At 46.3% G+C, this 13,123-nt stretch overlaps 1 protein-coding gene across 1 annotated transcript in view; it reads left to right on the top strand.

Annotated features, from left to right (window-relative positions):
- Positions 1 to 9,766: 9,766 nt before the first annotated feature.
- The window catches only part of IL4I1 (interleukin 4 induced 1), a 7,762-nt gene continuing 4,405 nt past the window's right edge, over positions 9,767 to 13,123 (top strand). The window contains exons 1-2 of the mRNA XM_085532801.1: positions 9,767 to 9,972; positions 11,919 to 12,133. Coding sequence (XP_085388927.1) covers positions 9,960 to 9,972; positions 11,919 to 12,133 — 228 coding nt within the window. The 5' untranslated portion in view covers positions 9,767 to 9,959. The remainder of the gene's footprint in view (positions 9,973 to 11,918; positions 12,134 to 13,123) is intronic.

The following is a 13,123-nucleotide window of genomic DNA, read 5'->3' as shown; positions in this document are numbered from 1 at the left end:
CAGCCTTTTTTTTACCCACCCTACACCCACCGACCCCCACAGACCCCATAGAGACATAGAACCCCATAGAACCCCATACATACCCATACATACCCCATACATACCCCATACAACCCCATATATACCCATACAACCCCATACAACTCTGTACAACCCCATATATACAACCCCATACATACTCATACAACCCCATACATACTCATACAACCCCATACATACCCATACAGCCCCATATATACCCATACAACCCCATACATACCCATACAACCCCATACATACCCATACAGCCCCATACATACCCATACAACCCCATACATACCCGTACAACCCCATACATACCCATACAGCCCCATACATACCCATACAACCCCATACATACCCATACAACCCCATATATACCCATACAACCCCATACATACCCACACAACCCCATGCATACCCATACAACACCAAACATACCTGTACAACCCCATACATACCCATACAGCCCCATATATACCTATACAACCCCATACATACCCATACAACACCATATATACAACCCTATACATACCCATACAACCCTACAGATACAACCCCATATATACAACCCTATAGATACAACCCCATATATACAACCCCATCCATACCCATACATTAAAACCCAAGCCAAAGGGAAACCATTAACGAAGACAAAGACAATCAAAAGACCCTTCATTTCCCCAATACAAACCCAACTTTTAGCTAATTAAAACCCAAGACCCTTCATTTCCCCAATACAAACCCAACTTTTAGCTAATTAAAACCCAAGACCCTTCATTACCCCAATACAAACCCAACTTTTAGCTAATTAAAACCCAAGACCCTTCATTACCCCAATACAAAACCAGCTTTTAGCTAATTAAAACCCAAGACCCTTCATTACCCCAATACAAAACCAGCTTTTAGCTAATTAAAACCCAAGTCAAAGGCAAACCATTAACGAAGACGAAGACAATCAAAAGACCCTTCATTACCCCAATACAAACCCAACTTTTAGCTAATTAAAACCCAAGACCCTTCATCACCCCAATACAAACCCAACTTTTAGCTAATTAAAACCCAAGACCCTTCATTTTCCCAATACAAACCCAACTTTTAGCTAATTAAAACCCAAGACCCTTTATTACCCCAATACAAACCCAACCTTTAGCTAATTAAAACCCAAGCCAAGGGCAAACCATTAACGAAGACGAAGATAATCAAAAGACCCTTCATTTCCCCAATACAAACCCAGCTTTTAGCTAATTAAAACCCAAGACCTTTCATTACCCTTATACAAACCCAACTTTTAGCTAATTAAAACCCAAGACCCTTCATCACCCCAATACAAACCCAACTTTTAGCTAATTAAAACCCAAGACCCTTCATCACCCCAATACAAACCCAACTTTTAGCTAATTAAAACCCAAGACCCTTCATTTTCCCAATACAAACCCAACTTTTAGCTAATTAAAACCCAAGACAAAGGCAAACCATTAACGAAGACGAAGACAACCAAAAGACCCTTCATTTCCCCAATACAAACCCAACTTTTAGCTAATTAAAACCCAAGACCCTTCCTTACCCCAATACAAAACCACCTTTTAGCTAATTAAAACCCAAGCCAAAGGGAAACTATTAACGAAGACAATGAAAAGACCCTTCATTTCCCCAATACAGAACCCCCTCATAGCTAATTAAAACCCAAGCCAAAGGCAAACCATTAACGAAGACGAAGACAATCAATGTGGCAAATCGAGTTTGCATTTATTCCAACCATGTTGGATCTCGTTGGCCGTGTTGGGTCTCCAATGAGTTTCCAACCCGTTGGGTATCCAATGTGTCGTGTTGGTTTCTCTTCTTTTAATGGGTTTCATCTCCTTCCTTTTAGGGTTTGGGTCTCGTCTCCCTTTTCTCTCCTCCTCCTTCTGGATGGGTTTTTAGGGGGAGGGATTGGGGTTGAGTTTTATCGCCCTCCGGCCTCACGCTTCCAATTCCTGGGCATGATTTGATGCAGGGCGGCCTTGACGTGCGTTGGTCCCACCATGGCGCATTGACTCTCCTTCCTCAACCTTTCGGCTTCGTTTTCCACCTTCCTACAGATGTCCCTTAGGAAAGACACCATCATGGCTTTGGCTTGGCGGGACAGGAGTCTTCCATCTTGCCTGAGCATCTTGCTGGGGTCGAAGGAAGGGCTGGTGGATCTTTTCTTCTGTTGGCCTCTGAGTTTTGGCCTCATTTTCGGGCTTAATTTCACCCTTTTGGCCGGGGGTCGCCTCATTTGGGTCTTCTGGTGCATCCTCTTCTTGGATCCGCTCCTTGCTCGGGATCTTTTCCCTTTTTGGGGTCTTTTCTTTCTTTCTCCTGAAGACACCATCTCTTGGCTGCGTCCTTGCGTTACCCGGGACCCCCTGAATCTAACAGAACTCTCTGCCCCTCCCTCCCTCTATGCAAATCGCTATGCCTTACGATTGGACAGCAGAACCCTCCATTCCTCCTTTCCTTTATGCAAATCGCTATGCAAATGAGGAGCCTTACGATTGGACAGCAGAACCCTCTTCCCCTCCTTTCCTTTGTGCAAATCGCTATGCAAATGAGGAGCCTTATGATTGGACAGAAGAGCAATGGAGTTCCATTGGACCCTCCAACACCTCATAAAACCCATTGGGGTTACTGGGTTCCCCCCAATATCCCCCACAATTCCTTTGGGTCCACCATGATAGTTAACCCATTAACCATCTAATTAACCATCTAATTAACCCCAATTAACTGATATAATGGGTCAAATCAACCTGATAGTGTCCATAAGAGACACTGGGGGTGGGGAGGGAATAGAACCAAACCAAAATCCCCTTTGGATTTCAATGTCTGTCATCTGGAAGACTAATAACGATGGTTAATTACTTCGTTAACGAGTCCACCTTGAATACACACCCAAAGCGGTTGCCCAAATTGGCTCCAAAAGCCTATTTTAATTAATGAAACCACTCATTTATTACCGTCAGAGCCCAAATAGAGTCGTCAAAAGGCGGATTAATGTGATTTATTGTCTGATAATAAATGATGGAGTGGAACAATGGGAAGTAAAAGCAAACCCTGATTGCCCCATGCAGGAAGTATGGAGGGGTATCTACACCCTATATACATGAACTCAACCCGAGGAGGCTTCGTTTGTCCTCTTTTATGCAAATGTATGCAAATTTATCCTAATTTATTCTTTCGACTGATTTGCATTTACCCCAGATTCACCCAATTCACTCTTCGAATGGATCCAGGAAGTATGGAGGGGTATCTACACCCTATATACATGAACTCAACCCGAGGAGGCCTCGTTTGTCCTCCTTTATGCAAATGTATGCAAATTTATCCTAATTTATTCTTTCGACTGATCTGCATTTACCTCGTCCCCATTGACCCAATAGACCCCCATCCCCATTGACCCAACAGACCCCTATATGCCCCTATAGACCCCCATCCCCATTGACCCAATAGACCCCTATATGCCCCTATAGACCCCCATCCCCATTGACCCTATAGACCCCTATATGCCCCTATAGACCCCTATATGCCCCAATAGACCCCCCATCCCCAGTGACCCAATAGACCCCTATATGCCCCTATAGACCCCTATATGCCCCTATAGACCCCTATATGCCCCAATAGACCCCCATCCCCACTGACCCAATAGACCCCCATCCCCACTGACCCAACAGACCCCCATCCACATTGACCCTATAGACCCCCATCCCCACTGACCCAATAGACCCCCATCCCCATTGACCCAACAGACCCCCATCCCCATTGACCCAACAGACCCCTATATGCCCCAATAGACCCCCATCCCCATTGACCCAATAGACCCCCATCCCCACTGACCCTATAGACCCCATCCCCACTGATCCTATAGACCCCCATCCCCACTGACCCAATAGACCCCTATATGCCCCAATAGACCCCCATCCCCACTGACCCTATAGACCCCCATCCCCATTGACCCTATAGACCCCTATATGCCCCAATAGACCTTCATCCCCATTGACCCAACGGACCCCCATCCCCATTGACCCAATAGACCCCTATATGCCCCAATAGACCCCCATCCCCACTGACCCTATAGACCCTCATCCCCATTGACCCAACAGACCCCTATATGCCCCAATAGACCCCCATCCCCATTGACCCAATAGACCCCTATATGCCCCAATAGACCCCCATCCCCATTGACCCTATAGACCCCTATATGCCCCAATAGACCCCCATCCCCATTGACCCAATAGACCCCTATATGCCCCAATAGACCCCCATCCCCATTGACCCAATAGACCCCTATATGCCCCAGTAGACCCCCATCCCCATTGACCCAATAGACCCCTATATGCCCCAATAGACCCCATCCCCATTGACCCAATAGACCCCCATCCCCATTGACCCAATAGACCCCTATATGCCCCAATAGACCCCCATCCCCATTGACCCAATAGACCCCCATCCCCATTGACCCAATAGACCCCTATATGCCCCAACAGACCCCCATCCCCACTGACCCTACAGACCCCCATTCCCACCCCATATGTTGCAATGGGTTTTAGTTGGATCCTGTCCCTCTCTTAAGGAAGCAGTAGAAGGAAGGAACAGGGTGTAGGAACTCGTTTTGCAATGAAGGAGCTGCTCCTCACCCTGTCATTAATTACAAGTGTAATTAACAAAGCCCGTCTTTCTCAATATAATCCCTCGATTCACTCCCAGGTTAGTTGGGGTGGGTTTGGGGTTCGAAGACAGGCGCAAATGGGGTTGGTTTAAAGGGGGGCAATGGGATGAAGACCCGCAGAGCAGCAAGAAATAGGGAGGGGGGTGGTGTGATGCTTGAGTTGTCTTTATATGGGGTGATCTATGGGGTGATCTATGGGGTTATCTGTGGGCACCCGTCCCATTTTAATGGGGATAGAAGGAATATTGGGGTGGTCTTAAGGTCCTTGCCACCCCATTGACTTTAATAGGGGGTTGGATTTGAGATGGGGGCATCCCAACCCATAGGGGAATATTGGGGTGATCTTAAGGTCCTTCCCACCCCAATACCTTTAATAGAGGGTGGGATTTGAGGTGGGGGTATCCCAACCCATTGGGGAATGTTGGGGTGGTCCTTCCCACCCCATTACCTTGTAGGATTTGGGGGTTGGATTTGAAGTGGGGGTATCCCAACCTATAGGGGAATATTGGGGTGGTCTTAAGGTCCTTCCCACCCCAATGCCTTCAATAGAGGGTGGGATTTGAGATGGGGGGGTCTCCCAGTCCATGGGGGATTTTGGGGTGGTCTTAAGGTCCTTCCCACCCCAATATCTTTAAGGATTTGGGGGTGGGATTTGAGGTGGGGGCATCCCAACCTATAGGGGAAGATTGGGGTGGTCTTAAGGTCCATCCCACCCCATTGACTTTAATAGGGGGTGGGATTTGAGATGGGGGTGCCCCAACCTATAGGGGAAGATTGGGGTGGTCTTAAGGTCCTTCCCACCCCATTACCTTGTAGGATTTGGGGGTTGGATTTGGGGGTGGGGGTATCCGAACCCATAGGTGAAGGTTGGGGTGATCTTAAGGTCCTTCCCACCCCATTGCCTTTAATAGGGGGTGGGATTTGAGGTGGGGGCGTCCCAACCTATAGGGGAATATTGGGGTGGTCTTAAGGTCCTTCCAACCCCATTACCATGTAGGATTTGGGGGTTGGATTTGGGGATGGGGGCGTCCCAACCTATAGGTGAAGGTTGGGGTGGTCTTAAGGTCCTTCCAACCCCATTGAATTCATGGATTTGGGGCTGGGATTTGAGATGGGGGCATCCCAACCCATAGGGGAATATTGGGGTGGTCTTAAGGTCCTTCCAACCCCATTTACTTTAATAGGGGGTAGGATTTGAGGTGGGGGCATCCCAACCTATAGGGGAAGGTTGGGGTGGTCTTAAGGTCCTTCCCACCCCATTACCTTTAAAATCCCATTCTAATGGGGATAGAAATTAGTGCTTGGGATGGCCGGTGCAGCCCCATTAGGAGCCCATCTTGCCAAACTCTCATTTCCCATAGAGTTACAAGAAAAGAAACCCCACATCCTGATTCCTTCCAGGAACAAACCCCATTGCAGGAGGTGTTACGAAACATCGGCGTGACCCATTCAACAGCACTGGGAGAAGCCCTGTCAAACCGGGAGGTTACTGGAGGGCAACGTTGAATAGGATTTGAGATGAGGGTGTCCCAATCTATAGGGGAATATTGGGGTGGTCTTAAGGTCCTTCCCATCCCAATGCCTTGTAGGATTTGGGGGATCCATCCATTCATTGATCTCCTTTAAGCAGAAAACCCACAGCTCCTTGACCTGACCTCCCTTCACCCTGTGGTTCTGTAGGACCCACTTATGGGGCAGGAATTAAACCATAATGTTATGGGGCCAACCATTACCTCGGGTTCTTCTGGACCCACTTATGGGTCAGGAATTAAACTATAATGTTGATGTATGGGGTCAACCATTACCTGGGGTTCTGCAGGACCCACTTATGGGGCAGGAATTAAACTATAATGTTATGGGGCCAACCATTACCTTGGGTTCTGCAGGACCCACTTATGGGGCAGGAATTCAACTATAATGTTGATGTATGGGGTCAACCACTAACTCAGGTTCTGCTGGATCCACTTATGGGGCAGGAATTAAATTATAATGCTATGGGGCCAGCCATTACCTGGGGTTCTGCATGACCCACTTATGGGGCAGGAATTCAACTATAATGCTGATGTATGGGATCAACCATTACCTCGGGTTCTGCAGGATTCACTTATGGGGCAGGAATTCAACTATAATGTTATGGGGCCAACCATTAACTCGGGTTCTGCTGGACCCACTTATGGGGCAGGAATTCAACTATAATGCTATGGGGCCAACCATTACCTCGGGTTCTGCAGGACCCACTTATGGGGCAGGAATTCAACTATAATGTTGATGTATGGGGTCAACCACTAACTCAGGTTCTGCTGGGCCCACTTATGGGGCAGGAATTCAACTATAATGCTATGGGGCCAACCATTACCTCAGATTCTGCAGGACCCACTTATGGGGCAGGAATTCAACTATAATGCTATGGGGCCAACCATTACCTGTGGTTCTGTATGACCCACTTATGGGGCAGGAATTAAACCATAACGCTATGGGGCCAACCATTAACTGTTCTCATTTCTTCTGTTGCTTCTTGATAAGCTGCATTGTGACGGATGGAAACGCACTCAGCTCCGCGTGGGGAAATTTCACTGTTTCGATAAAAGAACTGAAAATAAACCCAAAACCTCCCGGAAAAAAACCCTAAAGAGGTACTGAAAGGAGGCAGAAAATGAGGAGCAAAGCTCTTATTGTGGTTTTATGGTTACGTCATGGTGGCGGCCATCACTTCTGCATGTAGATTCGGGCTCCGACGGGAGTAGAACTGAAAGCATTGGAGGAAAGGAATCATTATTATTATTATTTAGTATTATTAATATTGGATTAATTTAGTTGAATTAGAAATATATGGGATGGATTTCCACCTGGAGATCCCATTGTAGGGGATATTTAGGATGGATTTCCACCTGGAGATCCCATTGTAGGGGATATTTAGGATGGATTCCCACCTGGAGATCCCATTGTAGGGGATATTTAGGATGGATTCCCACCTGGAGATCCCATAGGGATCAATGGAGGGGATATTAGGATGGATTTCCACTTGGAGATCCCATTGTCATCAATGGAGGGGATATTTAGGATGGATTTCTACCTGCAGATCCCATTGTAGGGGATATTTAGGATGGATTTCCACCCATTGCCATCAATGGAGGGGATATTTAGGATGGATTTCCACCTGTAGATCCCATTGTAGGGGATATTTAGGATGGATTTCCACCTGCAGATCCCATTGTAGGGGATATTTAGGGTGGGTTTCCACCTGTAGATCCCATTGTAGGGATATATAGGATGGATTTCCACCTGCAGATCCCATTGTAGGGGATATTTAGGATGGATTTCTACCTGGAGATCCCATTGTAGGGGATATTTAGGATGGGTTTTCACCTGTAGATCCCGTTGTAGGGGATATATAGGGTGGGTTTCCACCTGCCGATCCCATTATAGGGGATATTTAGGATGGGTTTCCACCTGGAGATCCCATTGTAGGGGATATTTAGGATGGATTCCCACCTGGAGATCCCATTGTAGGGGATATTTAGGATGGATTCCCACCTGCAGATCCCATTGTAGGGGATATATAGGATGGATTTCCACCTGCAGATCCCATTGTAGGGGGTATTTAGGATGGATTTCCACCATTAGATCCCATTGTAGGGGATATTTAGGATGGATTTCCACCTGGAGATCCCATTGTAGGGGATATTTAGGATGGATTTCCACCTGGAGATCCCATTGTAGGGGATATTTAGGATGGATTTCCACCTGCAGATCCCATTGTAGGGGATATTTAGGATGGATTTCCACCTGGAGATCCCATTGTAGGGGATATTTAGGATGGATTTCCACCCATTGCCATCAATGTAGGGGATATTTAGGATGGATTCCCACCTGGAGATCCCATTGTAGGGGATATTTAGGATGGATTTCTACCTGTAGATCCCATAGGGATCAATGGAGGGGATATATAGGATGGATTTCCACCTGGAGATCCCATAGGAATCAATGAAGGGGATATTTAGGTTGGATTTCCACCTGCAGATCCCATTGTAGGGGATATTTAGGATGGATTTCCACCTGTAGATCCCATTGTAGGGGATATTTAGGATGGATTTCTACCTGTAGATCCCATAGGGATCAATGGAGGGGATATTTAGGATGGATTTCTACCTGGAGATCCCATTGCAGGGGATATTTAGGATGGATTCCCACCTGGAAATCCCATTGTAAGGGGATATTTAGGATGGATTTCCACCCATTGCCATCAATATAGGGGATATTTAGGATGGATTTCCACCTGGAGATCCCATTGTAGGGGATATTTAGGATGGATTCCCACCTGCAGATCCCATTGTAGGGGATATTTAGGATGGGTTTCTTCTGCAGATCCCATTGTAGGGGATATTTAGGATGGATTTCCACCTGGAGATCCCATTGTAGGGGATATATAGGATGGATTTCCACCTGGAGATCCCATTGTAGGGGATATTTAGGATGGATTTCCACCTGCAGATCCCATTGTAGGGGATATTTAGGATGGATTCCCACCTGCAGATCCCATTGTAGGGGATATTTAGGATGGATTTCCACCCATTGCCATCAATATAGGGGATATTTAGGATGGATTTCCACCTGCAGATCCCATTGTAGGAGATATTTAGGATGGGTTTCCACCTGCAGATCCCATTGTAGGGGATATTTAGGATGGATTTCCACCTGTAGATCCCATTGTAGGGGATATTTAGGATGGATTTCCACCTGCAGATCCCATTGTAGGGGATATTTAGGATGGATTTCCACCTGCAGATCCCATTGTAGGGGATATTTAGGATGGATTTCCACCTGCAGATCCCATTGTAGGGGATATTTAGGATGGATTTCCACCTGCAGATCCCATTGTAGGGGATATTTAGGATGGATTTCCACCTGTAGATCCCATTGTAGGGGATATTTAGGATGGATTTCCACCTGGAGATCCCATTGTAGGTGACATTTAGGATTGATCTCCATCATTTCCCACCCTTCCATCCCATAGCTCATAAGGGTGAGGCCTCCCTTTTGTTCCTCCTAACGATCACATCCCGTTGGCTGACGGTCAAAGGAGGTGACACCAGTTGAGTCTATATCTATATAAATCCTACCAGTAACAGCAAATACAAAGGAACTGGCTCTAACTTCCCCTATTATGACACACTTCACTTTCTTCCTGGTTGGGCTTAGGGTATAAAATGGAATCCAATCTGAGCACAGGACTCGTCTGCCTACTGCAACCATGGCTGCCATGGGTGAGTGGTTCGACCCCCCTTTGGGGTTATGGCTTTATTTTATGACCCCATAGAACTCTATGACCCCATAGAGCTCTATGACCCCATAGAGCTCTATTTTATGACCCCATAGAACTCTATGACCCCATAGAGCTCTATGACCCCATAGAGCTCTATTTTATGACCCCATAGAACTCTATGACCCCATAGATCTCTATTTTATGACCCCATAGAACTCTATGACCCCATAGAACTCTATTTTGTGACCCCATAGAGCTCTATTTTATGACCCCATAGAACTCTATGACCCCATAGAACTCTATTTTATGACTCCATAGAACTCTACGACCCCATAGAACTCTATTGTATGACCCCATAGAACTCTATTTTATGACCCCATAGATCTCTATTTTATGACTCCATAGAACTCTATTTTATGACCCCATAGAGCTCTATTTTAGACCCCATAGAACTCCATTTTATGACCCCATAGAACTCCATTTTATGACCCCATAGAACTTTATGACCCCATAGAGCTCTATTTTATGACCCCATAGAACTTTATTTTATGACTCCATAGAACTCTACAACCCCATAGAATTCTATTTTATGACCCCATAGAACTCTATGACGCCATAGAACTTTATGACCCCATAGAACTCTATGACCCCATAGATCTCTGTTTTATGACCCCATAGAACTCTAGTTTGTGACCCCATAGAACTTTATGACCCCATAGAGCTCTATTTTATGACCCCATAGAACTCTATTTTATGACCCCATCAAACTCTATTTTATGACCCCATTGAACCTCTATTTTATGACCCCATAAAACTCTATTTTATGACCCTCTAGAACTCTATTTGATGACTCCATAGAACTCTATGACCCCATAGAACTCTATGACCCAATAGAGCTCTATTTTATGACCCCATAGAGCTCTATTTTATGACCCTGTAGAGCTCTATTTTATGACCCCATAGAACTTTATTTTATGACCCCATAGATCTCTATGACCCCATAGAACTCTATTTTATGACCCCATAGATCTCTATGACCCCATAGAACTCTATTTTGTGACCACAGAGAGCTCTATTTTATGACCCCATAGAACTCTATGACCCCATAGAACTCTATTTTAGACCCCATAGAGCTCTATTTTATGACCCCCATAGGATTCATCTCAGTGGGTCCCTGACCTATAGGAAAGGTCTCCTTCAACATCCAAAGGTGTGTAGGGTTATCTCATTGGTTGGGATGGAGACCTCCTGACCCATAAATCTCCTTTGCCTTCCACACCACCCTATATTACCTGATAAGGTCACATTGAATGAGATGGAGACCTATGAAGGAGATCTTTATCTCCTCCATCCTCACAATGTATTTGGGGTTACCACATTGGATGGGATGCAATGACCCCACACCCACCCAAACCCCACTCAGGGCACCGTCCTTTAGGGATTTCAGCCCAATAATGGTGTTGAATGGGGACCATTAATATGGATATAGGACCATTAACACCATTTACCTACACAGCATTGCTTTCATCCACGCCGGGCTGTGCTTTCATCACATATTTTCCTATGAGTCAAGATGACTCAATGTCGTGCTTACAAAAGACGGTGGTTTTTGGTTTAATTTCTTCCTCCTCTTTCTCGTTTTGACCTTTTTATTACCCAGAAACTTGAAAAGAAACCAAAAGTAGAACAAAAGTAAAAGATCAGGAACTCCCCACAGGGGTTTTCTATCTATCATTGATCTTCATCTATCTGATATCCATCTGATAGGTGCCTAATCTTGGATTACACCTATATAATCTCTTATATCTCCTCCCTCCATTGTGCCATATAGAAAAGATGGGATAAAATCACTGTTGACAAAGGGAGGAGGCAGCGGGCACAATGGTTTTACCTCTTTAAATCACCTCCCTTCAATGCAAATAACACTTAATTACCATTCCTCGTTAGCCCTACTCCCAGTGCTCCTCCTGCTGGGACTTGCCAATGCCAAGAGGTTCTCCTGCTTCCCTGAGTATTGCCTCCATGATAAAGACTATGAAGAGCTGTTGGGGATAGTGAAATATGGGCTGGAACCCACCAAGAATCCATCTAATGTGATCATCGTTGGGGCTGGGATCAGTGGGTTGACGGCAGCTAAACTGCTCCGCGATGCTGGACATAAGGTGAGGGGTGGTAGATTGGATGGGGTCGGATTGGATGGGGTCGGATTGGATGGGATTGGATTGGATGGGGTTGGATTGGATGGGGTCGGATTGGGTGGGGTCGGATTGGATGGGGTCTTGGATTGGATGGGGTCGGATTGGATGGGGTCGGATTGGATGGGGTCAGATTGGATGGGGTTGGATTGGATGGGGTCGGATTGGATGGGGTCAGATTGGATGGGGTCAGATTGGATGGGGTCGGATTGGATGGGGTTGGGTTGGATGGGATTGGATTGGATGGGGTTGGGTTGGATGGGGTTGGATTGGATGGGGTTGGATTGGATGGGATTGGATTGGATGGGGTCAGATTGGATGGGGTCTTGGATTGGATGGGGTTGGATTGGATGGATGAGGTTGGATTGGATGGGGTTGGGTTGGATGGGGTCTTGGATTGGATGGGGTCGGATTGGATGGGGTTGGATTGGATGGGGTTGGGTTGGATTGGATGGGGTCGGATTGGATGGGGTCGGATTGGATGGGATTGGATTAGATGGGGTCGGATTGGATGGGGTCGGATTGGATGGGGTTGTATTGGATGGATGGGGTCAGATTGGATGGGGTTGGATTGGATGGGGTTGGATTGGATGGGGTCTTGGATTGGATGGGGTTGGATTATGGGCATCAAAGGTTTTATAGCCTGGAGTGAGGAGTCATTGATTCTTGGGGGTGGGGGGGTTCAATGCATTTCTGGGGGATTCGATGCAATTTTGGGGTGTATCAATGCATTTTGGGGGTGGTATATTGGATGGGGTTGGATGGGGTCGGATTGGATGGGGTCAGATTGGATGGGGTTGGATTAGATGGGGTTGGATTGGATGGGGTCGGATTGGATGGAATTGGGTTGGATGGGGTTGGATTGGATCGGGTTGGATTGGATTGGATGGGGTTGGATTGGATGAGGTTGAATTGGATGGGGTTGGATTATGGGCATCAAAAGTTTTCTAGTCTGGA

Source organism: Coturnix japonica, unplaced genomic scaffold (genome assembly GCF_054131305.1).
Source record: "Coturnix japonica strain WE unplaced genomic scaffold, WE-NBRP24 Scf050, whole genome shotgun sequence".
NCBI classification, from domain to species: Eukaryota; Metazoa; Chordata; class Aves; order Galliformes; family Phasianidae; genus Coturnix; species Coturnix japonica.
This window is presented reverse-complemented; position numbering and strand designations above follow the sequence as displayed.